This window comes from Hypanus sabinus, chromosome 7, assembly GCF_030144855.1.
Source record: "Hypanus sabinus isolate sHypSab1 chromosome 7, sHypSab1.hap1, whole genome shotgun sequence".
In the NCBI taxonomy this organism is placed as follows: Eukaryota; Metazoa; Chordata; class Chondrichthyes; order Myliobatiformes; family Dasyatidae; genus Hypanus; species Hypanus sabinus.
Window position 1 is genome coordinate 110,034,824 of NC_082712.1, and position 15,816 is coordinate 110,050,639.

The following is a 15,816-nucleotide window of genomic DNA, read 5'->3' on the forward strand; positions in this document are numbered from 1 at the left end:
TGGACATCCACATCTATAATTTTAGATAATATTCCAAACACATCCCTCCAAAAATTGTTTAAACTTACACATGACCAAAACATATGAGTTAGAGTAGTCACTTCTTCATTACATCTGTCGCAAATAGGGCTTATATTCGGAAAAAGATGCGCCAATTTATCTTTGGACATATGGGCCCTGTGTACTATCTTAAACTGAATTAAGATATGGCGTGTGCAGATAGATGAATTATTGACTAAATGATAAATTTTACTCCACTGATTGTCTGAAAGTGAGTGTTGAAGTTCTACTTCCCGGATGCGTTGAGCCCTATCATTAGGCGACATGCGAGCATTCATTAACTGTTTATAAATAATAGTTTTTAATCATTTTTGAAAAGGTTTAAGCTGAAAAATAGCATAAGCCAAATTCAAAGAGCAGGCCAAGGGGTAATTCGGTAAAAAAAATCACGTAAAAAATTCCTAACTTGTAACTATCTGAAAAAATGTGTATTAGAGATATCATATTTATCCATTAATTGTGAAAAAGACATTAAACAATCCTGTAAAAACAAATCTAAAGAAATTTTTATTCCCTTAATTTTCCATGTTAAAAAAGCCTTATCCAAAGTTGATGGTTTAAAAAAGAAATTAGAATAAATATTACTAGAAAGTAGAAAATCATTTAATTCAAAAAATCTGCGAAACTGAAACCAGATTTTTAAAGTATGTTTAGTAATAGAGTTGAGAGCTTGTCTACCTATTGTGGAGAGTGAAAACGGAAGAGGAGTTCCTAATAAAGAAGCTAATGAAAACCCCGTGACTGAATTTTCCTCCAGCTGTAACCATGAAGGGCGATCTTGGTCATCTATATCATAAATCCAAAAAGTAATATAACGAATATTAATTGCCCAATAATAAAATCTAAAGTTTGGTAAGGCAGTCCTCCATCTTTTTTTTGGTTTTTGCAATAAAAGTTTATTCACTCTGGAGCTTTTATTATTCCAAACATAAGATAAAATCAGAGAACCTATTTTATCAAAAAATGTTTTTGGAACAAAAGAGGGAACTACTTGAAATATACATAAAAATTTTGGTAGTATAACCATTTTTATAGCTTTTATTTGACCTATCAATGACATCGACATAGGCAACCATTTAGAAAGTGCCTGTTGAGTATAGTCAACTAAAGGGGAGAAATTATACCTATATAGGTCTTTAAAATTTTTAGTAATTTTGATACCAAGGTAAGTAAAATGGTTTTTGGCAATATTAAAAGGTATTTGATCATAATAATCAGAATAATTATTAATAGGAAATAATTCACTTTTATGTAAATTAAGTTTATATTCAGAAAAAATACCAAATTCCATAAATATAGATATCATAAAAGGAATAGATTTCCTAGGATTTGAAATGTAAACTAAAAAATCATCCGCGTATAACAAAACCTTATGTAATTTATCCCCTCTCCTAATACCCTGCACAGAATTGGAATCCCTAAGAGCAATAGCAAGTGGTTCTAAAGTCAAATTAAATAATAAAGGACTAAAGGGACAGCCCTGACGGGTACCTCTATATAATCTAAAGTAAGGAGACTTTTGTTTTATTAGTTATAACTAAAGCTACTGGGGCATGATAAATCAATTTAATCCAGGAAATAAATCCTGGACCAAAAGTAAACCTCTTCAAAACCAGAAAATTTTTAAATCAAAAAGTTTATTTTATATACATGGGGAAAAATCTGCTAAGTTTTTAGCGGGTCAGTTAAAGGCTGGGATGGTCAGAAGATAGATTTTAAAAATTCGTCGACCAGGCAGAACAGAAACTTTAGATCCTTATGAAATTAATAAGATATTTAAGGACTTCTATTCTAATCTTTATAAATCTGAATTCTCTGATAGCACTATTATTATGAATAGATTTTTGCAAAAGTTAAACATACCTCAGATTTCGATTCAAGATGTTGATATGTCAGATGCACGTATTAAACAAGAGGAGATAGCCAAGTCTATATCCTCTATGCAATTAGGTAAAGCTCCGGGACCTGATGGTTATACGGTAGAATTTTACAAGACTTTTCATGAAATGCTTATACCACATCTTCATCAAACGGTTACCGACTCTACATCCTCTGGGAACCTTCCTAAAACTTTTTATGAAGCACTAATTTCATTGGTTCCAAAAAAGGCAAAAGACCCACAGGAATGTGTATCCTATAGACCTATTTCTTTATTGAATGTAGATTTTAAAATCCTCCCTAAGATTATAGCAAATAGGCTTGAGAATATTTTGCCTAATGTTATCTCAAATGACCAAGCAGCATTTATAAAAAATAGGTACTCACATTTTAATATTCGAAGATAGTTAAATATCATTTATTCCCCCTCAGCCAAAGAACCTGAATATATTGTATCTTTGGATGCACAGAAAGCCTTTGATAGTGTGGAGTGGCCTTATCTAATCCTTCATTCTCACTCCCTCCTGCGTACTCACTCTCAATACTCACGCTATTGTCTGTCCTATTCCACAGCAGAATGAAAGATTACTCCTCTGACTGGTCGGATGACGAGAGCCCCAGGAGGTCCATGCCGGAGTCCGGACGTCAGGAGGTAGCAGCTGTCAGAGTGCGAGCACTGTATGATTACCTGGGGCAGGAGGCTGATGAGCTGAGCTTTTCGGCAGGTACTCACCGACTAACAAAGCACGCCAGCTATGAGGCGCTCTGCGGGTTTCAGATGCTTTGCATGTTTGTGTGATCGAAACCACCCCACCCACAATTCAGAACCTCTCTCCTCCACAATCCACCATCTCCCTCACACCACACACCTCCACAATCCACCATTTCCCTCACACCACACACCTCCACAATCCACCATCTCCCACACACCTCACACCTCCACAATCCACCATCTCCCTCACACCACACACCTCCACAATCCACCATCTCCCTCACACTTCCACAATTTACCATCTCCCTCACACCACACACATCCACAATCCACCATCTCCCTCACACCTCCACAATTCACCATCTCCCTCACACCACACACCTCCACAATCCACCATCTCCCTCACACCTCCACAATTCACCATCTCCCTCACACCACACACCTCCACAATTCACCATCTCCCTGCAAACACACACCTCCACAATTCACCATCTCCCTCACACCACACACCTCCACAATCCACCATCTCCCTCACACCACACACCTCCACAATCCACCATCTCCCTCACACCTCCACAATTCACCATCTCCCTCACACCACACACCTCCACAATCCACCATCTCCCTCACACCTCCACAATCCACCATCTCCCTCACACCACACACCTCCACAATCCACCATCTCCCTCACACCTCCACAATTCACCATCACACTCACAACACACACCTCCACAATCCACCATCTCCCTCACACCTCCACAATCCACCATCTCCCTCACACCTCCACAATTTACCATCTCCCTCACACCACACACATCCACAATCCACCATCTCCCTCACACCTCCACAATTCACCATCACACTCACAACACACACCTCCACAATCCACCATCTCCCTCACACCTCCACAATTTACCATCTCCCTCACACCACACACATCCACAATCCACCATCTCCCTCACACCACACACCTGCACAATCCACCATTTCCCTCACACCACACACCTCCACAATCCACCATTTCCCTCACACCACACACCTCCACAATCCACCATCTCCCTCACACCACACACGTCCATAATTCACCATCTCCCTGCAAACACACACCTCCACAATCCACCATCTCCCTCACACCTCCACAATTCACCATCACACTCACAACACACACCTCCACAATCCACCATCTCCCTCACACCTCCACAATTTACCATCTCCCTCACACCACACACATCCACAATCCACCATCTCCCTCACACCTCCACAATTTACCATCTCCCTCACAACACACACCTCCACAATCCACCATCTCCCTCACACCTCCACAATTTACCATCTCCCTCACACCACACACATCCACAATCCACCATCTCCCTCACACCTCCACAATTCACCATCTCCCTCACACCTCCGCAATTCACCATCTCCCTCACACCACACACCTCCACAATTCACCATCTCCCTGCAAACACACACCTCCACAATTCACCATCTCCCTCACACCTCCACAATTCACCATCTCCCTCACACCTCCACAATTCACCATCTCCCTCACACCACACACCTCCACAATCCACCATCTCCCTCACACCACACACCTCCACAATCCACCATCTCCCACACACCTCCACAATCCACCATCTCCCTCACACCTCCACAATTCACCATCTCCCTCACACCTCCACAATTCACCATCTCCCTCACACCACACACCTCCACAATCCACCATCTCCCTCACACCACACACCTCCACAATCCACCATCTCCCACACACCTCCACAATCCACCATCTCCCTCACACCTCCACAATTCACCATCTCCCTCGCACCTCCACAATTCACCATCTCCCACACACCTCCACCATTCACCATCTCCCTCACACCTCCACAATCCACCATCTCCCTCACACCTCCACAATCCACCATCTCCCTCACTCCACACACATCCACAATCCACCATCTCCCTCACACCTCCACAATTCACCATCTCCCTCACACCTCCGCAATTCACCATCTCCCTCACACCACACACCTCCACAATTCACCATCTCCCACACACCTCCACAATCCACCATCTCCCTCACACCTCCACAATTCACCATCTCCCTCACACCACACACCTCCACAATCCACCATCTCCCACACACCTCCACAATCCACCATCTCCCTCACACCTCCACAATTCACCATCTCCCTCACACCTCCGCAATTCACCATCTCCCTCACACCTCCACAATTCACCATCTCCCTCACACCACACACCTCCACAATCCACCATCTCCCTCACACCTCCACAATTCACCATCTCCCTCACACCACACACCTCCACAATCCACCATCTCCCTCACACCTCCACAATTCACCATCTCCCTCACACCACACACCTCCACAATCCACCATCTCCCTCACACCTCCACAATTCACCATCTCCCTCACACCACACACCTCCACAATTCACCATCTCCCTCACTCCTCCACATTTCACCATCTCCCTCACATCACACACCTCCACAATTCACCATCTCCCTCACATCACACACCTCCGCAATTCACCATCTCCCTCACATCACACACCTCCGCAATTCACCATCTCCCTCACATCACACACCTCCGCAATTCACCATCTCCCTCACATCACACACCTCCGCAATTCACCATCTCCCTCACATCACACACCTCCGCAATTCACCATTTCCCTCACATCACACACCTCCGCAATTCACCATCTCCCTCACATCACACACCTCTGCAATTCACCATCTTCCTCACATCACACACCTCCGCAATTCACCATCTCCCTCACATCACACACCTCCGCAATTCACCATCTCCCTCACATCACACACCTCTGCAATTCACCATCTTCCTCACATCACACACCTCCGCAATTCACCATCTCCCTCACACCTCCACAATTCACCATCTCCCTCACTCCTCCACAATTCACCATCTCCCTCACACCACACACCTCCACAATTCACCAACTCCCACACACCTCCACAATTCACCATCTCCCACACACCACACACCTCCACAATCCACCATCTCCCTCACACCACACACCTCCACAATTCACCATCTCCCACACACCTCCACAATTCACCATCTCCCACACACCACACACCTCCACAATCCACCATCTCCCTCACACCACACACCTCCACAATTCACCATCTCCCTCACACCACACACCTCCACAATTCGCCATCTCCCTCACACCACACACCTCCATAATTCACCATCTCCCTGCAAACACACACCTCCACAATTCACCATCTCCCTCACACCACGCACCTCCACAATTCACCATCTCCCTCACACCACGCACCTCCACAATCCACCATCTCCCTCACACCACACACCTCCACAATTCACCATCTCCCTCACACCACACACCTCCACAATTCGCCATCTCCCTCACACCACACACCTCCATAATTCACCATCTCCCTGCAAACACACACCTCCACAATTCACCATCTCCCTCACACCTCCACAATTCACCATCTCCCTCACACCACACACCTCCACAATCCACCATCTCCCTCACATCTCCACAATTCACCATCTCCCTCACACCACACACCTCCACAATCCACCATCTCCCACACACCTCCACAAACCACCATCTCCCTCACACCTCCACAATTCACCATCTCCCACACACCTCCACAATTCACCATCTCCCACACACCTCACACCTCCACAATTCACCATCTCCCTCACACCACACACCTCCATAATTCACCATCTCCCTGCAAACACACACCTCCACAATTTACCATCTCCCTCACACCACACACCTCCACAATTCGCCATCTCCCACACACCTCCACAATTCACCATCTCCCACACACCTCCACAATCAACCATCTCCCTCACACCTCCATAATTCACCATCTCCCTCACACCTCCATAATTCACCATCTCCCTCACACCACACACCTCCACAATTCACCATCTCCCTCACACCTCCATAATTCACCATCTCCCTCACACCACACACCTCCATAATTCACCATCTCCCTCACACCTCCGCAATTCACCATCTCCCTCACACCTCCGCAATTCACCATCTCCCTCACACCACACACCTCCACAATCCACCATCTCCCACACACCTCCACAATCCACCATCTCCCTCACACCTCCACAATTCACCATCTCCCTCACACCTCCGCAATTCACCATCTCCCTCACACCACGCACCTCCACAATTTACCATCTCCCTCACACCACACACCTCCATAATTCACCATCTCCCTCACACCACACACCTCCACAATTCACCATCTCCCTCACACCACATACCTCCACAATCCACCATCTCCCTCACACCTCCACAATTCACCATCTCCCTCACACCACACACCTCCACAATCCACCATCTCCCTCACACCTCCACAATTCACCATCTCACTCACACCGTCACCTCAATGTTAATGGTAGCAGCACCTCAGACGGCAGAGATCGTAGCCTGACAGTCCCCACTCTGCTCTCTCCCCCGGACATTCCCCTCTCTGCTCTCTCCCCCGGACTGTCCCCTCTCTGCTCTCTGTCCCCCGGGCAGACCCCTCCCTGCTCTCTGTCCCCCAGACAGACCCCTCTCTGCTCTCTGTCCCCCTGACATTCCCCGCTCTGCTCTCTCCCCCGGACATTCCCCTCTCTGCTCTCTCCCCCGGACTGTCCCCACTCTGCTCTCTGTCCCCCGGGCAGAACCCTCTCTGTTCTCTGTCCCCCTGACAGACCCTTCTCTGCTCTCTGTCCCCCAAACAGACCCCTCTCTGCTCTCTGTCCCCCAGACAGACCCCTCGCTGCTCTCTCCCCCGGACATTCCCCTCTTTGCTCTCTGTCCCCCAGACAGACCCCTCTCTGCTCACTGTCCCCCAGACAGACCCCTCTCTGCTCTCTGTCCCCCGGGCAGACCCCTCTCTGCTCTCTGTCCCCCAGACAGACCCCTCTCTGCTCTCTGTCCCCCAGTCAGACCCCTCTCTGCTCTCTCTGCAGGACATTCCCCTCTCTGCTCTTTGTCCCCCGGGCAGACCCCTCTCTGCTCTCTGTCCCCCTGACATTCCCCTCTCTGCTCTCTCCCCCGGACAGACCCCTCTCTGCTCTCTGTCCCCCAAACAGACCCCTCTCTGCTCTCTGTCCCCCAGACAGACCCCTCGCTGCTCTCTCCCCCGGACATTCCCCTCTTTGCTCTCTGTCCCCCAGACAGACCCCTCTCTGCTCTCTCCCCCGGACTGTCCCCTCTCTGCTCTCTGTCCCCCGGGCAGACCCCTCCCTGCTCTCTGTCCCCCAGACAGACCCCTCTCTGCTCTCTGTCCCCCTGACATTCCCCGCTCTGCTCTCTCCCCCGGACATTCCCCTCTCTGCTCTCTCCCCCGGACTGTCCCCACTCTGCTCTCTGTCCCCCGGGCAGAACCCTCTCTGTTCTCTGTCCCCCAGACAGACCCCTCTCTGCTCTCTCCGCAGGACATTCCCCTCTCTGCTCACTGTCCCCCGGGCAGACCCCTCTCTGCTCTCTGTCCCCCAGACAGACCCCTCTCTGCTCACTGTCCCCCAGACAGACCCCTCTCTGCTCTCTGTCCCCCAGACAGACCCCTCTCTGCTCACTGTCCCCCTGACATTCCCCTCTCTGCTCTCTCCCCCGGACAGACCCCTCTCTGCTCTCTGTCCCCCAAACAGACCCCTCTCTGCTCTCTGTCCCCCAGACAGACCCCTCGCTGCTCTCTCCCCCGGACATTCCCCTCTTTGCTCTCTGTCCCCCAGGCAGACCCCTCTCTGCTCACTGTCCCCCAGACAGACCCCTCTCTGCTCTCTCCGCAGGACATTCCCCTCTCTGCTCTCTGTCCCCCGGGCAGACCCCTCTCTGCTCACTGTCCCCCAGACAGACCCCTCTCTGCTCTCTCTGCAGGACATTCCCCTCTCTGCTCTCTCTGCAGGACATTCCCCTCTCTGCTCTTTGTCCCCCGGGCAGACCCCTCTCTGCTCTCTGTCCCCCAGACAGACCCCTCTCTGCTCTCTCTGCAGGACATTCCCCTCTCTGCTCTCTCTGCAGGACATTCCCCTCTGCTCTGTCCCCCGGACAGACCCCTCTCTGCTCTCTGTCCCCCAGACAGACCCCTCTCTGCTTTCTGTCCCCCAGACAGACCCCTCTCTGCTCTCTCCCCCAGACAGACCCCTCTCTGCTCTCTGTCCCCCAGACAGACCCCTCTCTGCTCTCTGTCCCACTGACATTCCCCTCTCTGCTCTCTCCCCCGGACAGACCCCTCTCTGCTCTCTGTCCCCCAAACAGACCCCTCTCTGCTCTCTGTCCCCCAGACAGACCCCTCGCTGCTCTCTGTCCCCCAGACAGACACCTCTCTGCTCTCTGTCCCCCAAACAGACCCCTCTCTGCTCTCTGTCCCCCAAACAGACCCCTCTCTGCTCTCTGTCCCCCAGACAGACCCCTCGCTGCTCTCTCCCCCGGACATTCCCCTCTTTGCTCTCTGTCCCCCAGACAGACCCCTCTCTGCTCACTGTCCCCCAGACAGACCCCTCTCTGCTCTCTCCGCAGGACATTCCCCTCTCTGCTCTCTGTCCCCCGGGCAGACCCCTCTCTGCTCTCTGTCCCCCAGACAGACCCCTCTCTGCTCACTGTCCCCCAGACAGACCCCTCTCTGCTCTCTCTGCAGGACATTCCCCTCTCTGCTCTCTCTGCAGGACATTCCCCTCTCTGCTCTTTGTCCCCCGGGCAGACCCCTCTCTGCTCTCTGTCCCCCAGACAGACCCCTCTCTGCTCTCTCTGCAGGACATTCCCCTCTCTGCTCTCTCTGCAGGACATTCCCCTCTGCTCTCTCTCCCCCGGACAGACCCCTCTCTGCTCTGTCCCCCGGACAGACCCCTCTCTGCTCTCTGTCCCCCAGACAGACCCCTCTCTGCTCTCTGTCCCCCAGACAGACCCCTCTCTGCTCTCTGTCCCCCAAACAGACCCCTCTCTGCTCTCTGTCCCCCAGACAGACCCCTCGCTGCTCTCTCCCCCGGACATTCCCCTCTTTGCTCTCTGTCCCCCAGACAGACCCCTCTCTGCTCACTGTCCCCCAGACAGACCCCTCTCTGCTCTCTCCGCAGGACATTCCCCTCTCTGCTCTCTGTCCCCCGGGCAGACCCCTCTCTGCTCTCTGTCCCCCAGACAGACCCCTCTCTGCTCACTGTCCCCCAGACAGACCCCTCTCTGCTCTCTGTCCCCCTGACATTCCCCTCTCTGCTCTCTCCCCCGGACAGACCCCTCTCTGCTCTCTGTCCCCCAAACAGACCCCTCTCTGCTCTCTGTCCCCCAGACAGACCCCTCGCTGCTCTCTCCCCCGGACATTCCCCTCTTTGCTCTCTGTCCCCCAGACAGACCCCTCTCTGCTCACTGTCCCCCAGACAGACCCCTCTCTGCTCTCTCCACAGGACATTCCCCTCTCTGCTCTCTGTCCCCCGGGCAGACCCCTCTCTGCTCTCTGTCCCCCAGACAGACCCCTCTCTGCTCACTGTCCCCCAGACAGACCCCTCTCTGCTCTCTCTGCAGGACATTCCCCTCTCTGCAGGACATTCCCCTCTCTGCTCTTTGTCCCCCGGGCAGACCCCTCTCTGCTCTCTGTCCCCCAGACAGACCCCTCTCTGCTCTCTCTGCAGGACATTCCCCTCTCTGCTCTCTCTGCAGGACATTCCCCTCTGCTCTCTCCCCCGGACAGACCCCTCTCTGCTCTGTCCCCCGGACAGACCCCTCTCTGCTCTCTGTCCCCCAGACAGACCCCTCTCTGCTCTCTGTCCCCCAGACAGACCCCTCTCTGCTCTCTCCCCCAGACAGACCCCTCTCTGCTCTCTGTCCCCCAGTCAGACCCCTCTCTGCTCTCTGTCCCCCTGACATTCCCCTCTCTGCTCTCTCCCCCGGACAGACCCCTCTCTGCTCTCTGTCCCCCTGACATTCCCCTCTCTGCTCTCTGTCCCCCTGACATTCCCCTCTCTGCTCTCTCCCCCGGACAGACCCCTCTCTGCTCTCTGTCCCCCAGACAGACCTCTTTCTGCTCTCTGTCCCCCTGATATTCCCCTCTCTGCTCTCTCCCCCGGACAGACCCCTCTCTGCTCTCTGTCCCTCAGACAGACCCCTCTCTGCTCTCTGTCCCCCAGACAGACCCCTTTCTGCTCTCTGTCCCCCTGATATTCCCTTCTCTGCTCTCTCCCCCGGACAGACCCCTCTCTGCTCTCTGTCCCCCTGACATTCCCCTCTCTGCTCTCTGTCCCCCTGACATTCCGCTCTCTGCTCTCTCCCCCAGACAGATCCCTCTCTGCTCTCTGTCCCCCAGACAGACCCCTCTCTGCTCTCTGTCCCCCAGACAGACCCCTCTCTGCTCTCTGTCCCCCAGACAGACCCCTTTCTGCTCTCTGTCCCCCTGATATTCCCTTCTCTGCTCTCTCCCCCGGACAGACCCCTCTCTGCTCTCTGTCCCCCTGACATTCCCCTCTCTGCTCTCTGTCCCCCTGACATTCCGCTCTCTGCTCTCTCCCCCAGACAGATCCCTCTCTGCTCTCTGTCCCCCAGACAGACCCCTCTCTGCTCTCTGTCCCCCAGACAGACCCCTCTCTGCTCACTCCCCCGGTCCGACCCCTTGCTGCTCACTCCCTGTACCCTCAGTATCCGTCCCTGTCCAATCCCACACAGTCTGGACTCTTCCATGTTCCTCCAGTTTAATCCCAATGTGCTTTAGTATCCCACCAGTCCAATCCTACCGTTTCCCCTAACCATTGACCCCTTAATACTCCACCCTGTTCATTCCCCAGACTCTTGAGTAGAGAGGTGTACCCCACAAACTGGCCCTTCAGCCCATCTGCTCTGTGCCAACCAGGATGAGTGTATGGTGTTAAAAGACATTAAACAGGAGATGAATTGGACCGGTGTGCTGGCAGAGTGACTGCATTCTATGTGCACCAGTGGTGGGGTGCTGTTGGGGTGACACGGTAGTGTGGTTAGCACAACGCTTTACAATACCAGAGACCAGGGTTCAATTCCCACCACTGCTTGTAAGGATCTTGTATGTTCTCCCCATGAGCATGCAGTTTCCTCACCAGTGTCTTATAAAGCCTCACCATCACTGTATCCTTTCCTCATAAGAAATGCTCTCTAATCCAGGCAGCTCCTCTGCAGCCTCTCTAAAGCTTCCACATCATTCCTATACTGAGGCGACCAGAACAGAACAAACAAGATAGACAAAGGTTGATGTTCTGCTTTTCAGAAGGTGCCACACGAGTCTGCAGAACAACCTATGAACACATGGTATTACAGGAGAGGTACTAGCATGGATAGAGAATTGGCTGATTGGCAGGAGACAGAGTGGGAATAAAGGGAGCCTTTTCTGCTTGGCTGCCGGTGACTAGTGGTTTTCCACAGGGGTTTGTGTAGGGGCTATTTCCTTTTATGTAATGTTGTAGTGATGTGCTACACACAGCGCTGAAATAACGACAAGCAGTCGGTAAGTTGTTTCGAGACTAGTTTATTCAAACTTCATGGCGTTGGCATTTAATCCCTAGCGCCCGCCCTCTCCAGGCGGAAATGACGTCAGAGGTGCATTACCAAAGTCTCCCCCTGCGCGCTGGCTATTTGTGAGCCGGTTCGCCTGCGCAGAAAGTGGGTTGCCTCATAACCCCCTCCCCCCCCCCCAGAACCGGTGATACACCCCCCAATGTCCACAGTCTGGATCAGCCTCTGTTCGGGAGGTCTGCCTCTGCACCGCGGTGCCTGAACCTTCACCGGCTGCGCCAAGTCCAAATGGGCTGGTTTGAGTCGGTCCACCATGAAAACCTCCTCTCTCCCCCCAATGTCCAGAACGTACGTGGACCCGTTGTTGTTGATCACCTTGAACGGCCCCTCGTACGGCCACTGTAATGGTGCCCGGTGTCTGCCCCTTCGTACAAACACAAACTTACAGTTCTGCAGGTCTTTGGGTACATGGGTCGGGGTCCGTCCGTGCTGTGAAGTTGGTAAGGGGGCCAGGTTGCCGAGCCTTTCGCATAGTCTGTCCAGGACTACTGCGGGTTCTTCCTCTTGCCCCCTTGGGGCTGGTATGAACTCTCCTGGGACGGCCAGGGGCACACCATACACCAACTCGGCGTGCAGATCCTCTTTGGGCGTTGTGCGAATTCCAAGCAGGACCCAGGGAAGCTCGTCCACCCAGCTAGGTCCTCTCAGGCGGGCCATGAGAGCCGACTTCAAGTGACAGTGGAAGCGTTCCACCAGTCCGTTCGACTGTGGGTGGTAGGCAGTAGTGTGGTGTAGCTGCACCCCAACAGGCTGGCTACAGCCGACCACAGGCTGGAGGTGAACTGGGCGCCTCTGTCGGAGGTAATGTGGGCCGGTACCCCGAAGTGTGCTACCCAGGTTGCGATCAGTGCTCGGACGCAGGAATCAGCAGATGTGTCGGTGAGCGGGACCGCCTCTGGCCACCTCGTGAACCGGTCTACCATAGTTAGGAGGTACCGTGCTCCTCGGGACACTGGTAGGGAGCCCACGATATCCACATGAATGTGGTTGAACCTCCGGTGGGTGGGTTTGAACCGCTGTGGCGGGGCTTTAGTGTGCTGCTGCACCTTGGCTGTTTGGCACTGCGTGCACGTTCTGGCCCATTCACTGACCTGCTTGTGAAGTCCGTGCCACGCGAACTTGCTGGAGACCAGCCGGACGGTTGTCCTGATAGATGGGTGCGCCAAACCATGTATGGAGTCGAAAACTCGCCGCCTCCAGGCTGCCGGGACGATGGGGCGAGGTTGGCCAGTAGCCACGTCGCACAGGAGGGTCCTCTCACCTGGGCCTACGAGAAAGTCTTGCAGCTGCAAACCCAAGACTGCGGTCCTGTAGCTGGGCATCCCATCGTCTGCCTGCTGCGCCCCCGCCAGTGCTGCATAGTCCACCCCCAGGGACAGGGCCTGGACAGCTGGTCTGGAGAGTGCGTCCACCACAACGTTGTCCTTTCCCGAGACATGTTGGATATCCGTCGTGTACTCGGAGATGTAGGACAGATGACGTTGCTGGCGAGCCAACCAGGGATCGGACACCTTTGTGAACGCGAAGGTCAATGGGATCCGTGAACGCGGTGAACGGCCTGCCTTCTAAGAAGTACCTGAAATGCTGGATTGCCAGATACAGTGCCAACAGCTCCCGGTCGAAAGCACTGTACTTGAGTTCGGGTGGTCATAGGTGCTTGCTGAAGAAAGCCAGGGGTTGCCAGCGCCCCTCGATGAGCTGCTCCAGCACCCCACCGACTGCTGTGTCGGATGCGTCCACCGTGAGTGCGGTTGGAACGTCCATTCTGGGGTGCACCAGCATCGCAGCATCTGCCAAGACTTCCTTGGCTTTAACGAAAGCGGCCGCGGCCTCCTCGTCCCAAGTAGTGTCCTTGCCTTTACCCGACATCAGGGTGTACAAAGGACACATGATACGGGCTGCTGAGGGGAGGAAACGGTGGTAGAAGTTCACCATACCAACAAAATCCTGTAGGCCTTTGACCATGTTGGGCCGGGCAAAGTGACGGATCGCGTCTACCTTGGTGAGAAGAGGTGTTGCCCTGTCTTTGGTAATCCTGTGGCCCAGGAAGTCGATGGTATCGAGACCGAACTGGCATTTGGCCGGGTTGATCGTGAGGCCGAAATCACTCAGGCGGGAGTAGAGCTGGCGGAGGTGGGACAGAAGCTCCTGATGACAACTGCTGGCTATAAGGATGTCATCCAGATAGATGAATGCAAATTCCAGGTGGTGTCCCACAGCATCCATTAGCCGCTGGAACATCTGTACGGCATTCAGAGGAACTCGAACAGGCTGAACGGGGTGATGAGTGCTGTTTTGGGGATGTCTTCAGGGTGCACCGGGATTTGATGGTATCCCCGGACGAGGTCTACTTTGGAAAAGATTCTCGCCCCGTGCAGGTTTGCTGCAAAGTCCTGTATCTGCAGCACGGGGTAGCGGTCTGGAGTTGTAGCCTCGTTCAGTCTGCGGTAGTCACTGCATGGTCTCCAACCCCCGGCTGCTTTGGGCACCATGTGCAGGGGGGAGGACCATGGGCTGTCGGACCTCCGTACGATCCCCAAATCCTCCATCCTCTTGAACTCCTCCTTCGCCAGGCAGAGCCTTCGTGCGCGGGCGTGGAGGGGTGGTCCCTTGGTCAGAATGTGGTGCTGTACCCCGTGTCTGGGCATGGCTGCCGTGAACTGCGGTGCCAGAATCGATGGGAAGTCCACCAGGACTCTGGTGAATTCACGTCTGCCCGGGCCGCCACCTTCCAGGGGTCACTGAAATCTGCATTGGCCAGCAGCAGATGTATGTCCTCAGGCAGTTGCTCCAGGAACGCCTGCTCGAACATGAGGCAGGGCTTGTGTCCGTCAGCCAGGGCCAGCATCTCGTTCATCAATGCTGACGGCAGCCTGTCTCCCAAACCGTCCAGGTGAAGCAGGCGGGCACCTCGCTCATGCCGTGAGAGGCCAAAGGTCCCAATGAGCAGCGCTTTGAATGCTTCATATTTGCCTTCTTCCGGGGGCGACTGTATGAAATCCGCAACCTGGGCAGCCGTCTCCTGGTCAAGTGCGCTCACCACGTGATAGTAACGTGTGGAATCAGAGGATATCTGCCGAATCTGGAACTGGGCTTCTGCTTGGCTAAACCACACACGTGGTCACAGCGTCCAGAAAGTCGGCAGTTTTAGCGAAACTGCGTGAACAGATGAAGAGTCGGTCATCTTTGGTCCAAATCCTGTTTGGACCGTCGGGGTCACCAATGTAGCGATGTGCTACACACAGCGCTGAAATAACGTCACGCAGTCGGTAAGTCGTTTCGAGACTAGTTTATTCAAACTTCGCGGCGCTGGTATTTAAATCCCTAGTGCTCGCCCTCTCCGGGCGGAAATGATGTCTGAGGTGCATTACCAAAGTCTCCCCCTACACGCTGGCTATTTGTAAGCCGGTTCGCCTGCGCAGAAAGTGGGTCACCACACTATCATGATTTGGATGATGGAATTAATGGCTTTGTTGCAGTTTTCAGACATATGAAGATAGTTGTAGCAGATAGTTTTAAGGAAGTAGAGAGGCTACAGAGGACTTAGATTAGGAGAATGGGCAAAGAAATGGCAAATAGAATACAGTGTCTGAAAGTGTACGGTC

General features: G+C 52.9%; 1 protein-coding gene across 6 annotated transcripts in view; it reads left to right on the forward strand.

Annotated features, from left to right (window-relative positions):
* pacsin3 (protein kinase C and casein kinase substrate in neurons 3) overlaps nt 1-15,816 on the forward strand; it is a 217,487-nt gene that overhangs the window by 193,135 nt on the left and 8,536 nt on the right. For 5 of the 6 annotated variants that reach the window (XM_059975377.1, XM_059975378.1, XM_059975379.1 and 2 more), the window contains one exon: nt 2,512-2,663. In XM_059975377.1, coding sequence (XP_059831360.1) covers nt 2,512-2,663 — 152 coding nt within the window. The remainder of the gene's footprint in view (nt 1-2,511; nt 2,664-15,816) is intronic. The other variant, XM_059975382.1, reaches the window with a different exon arrangement.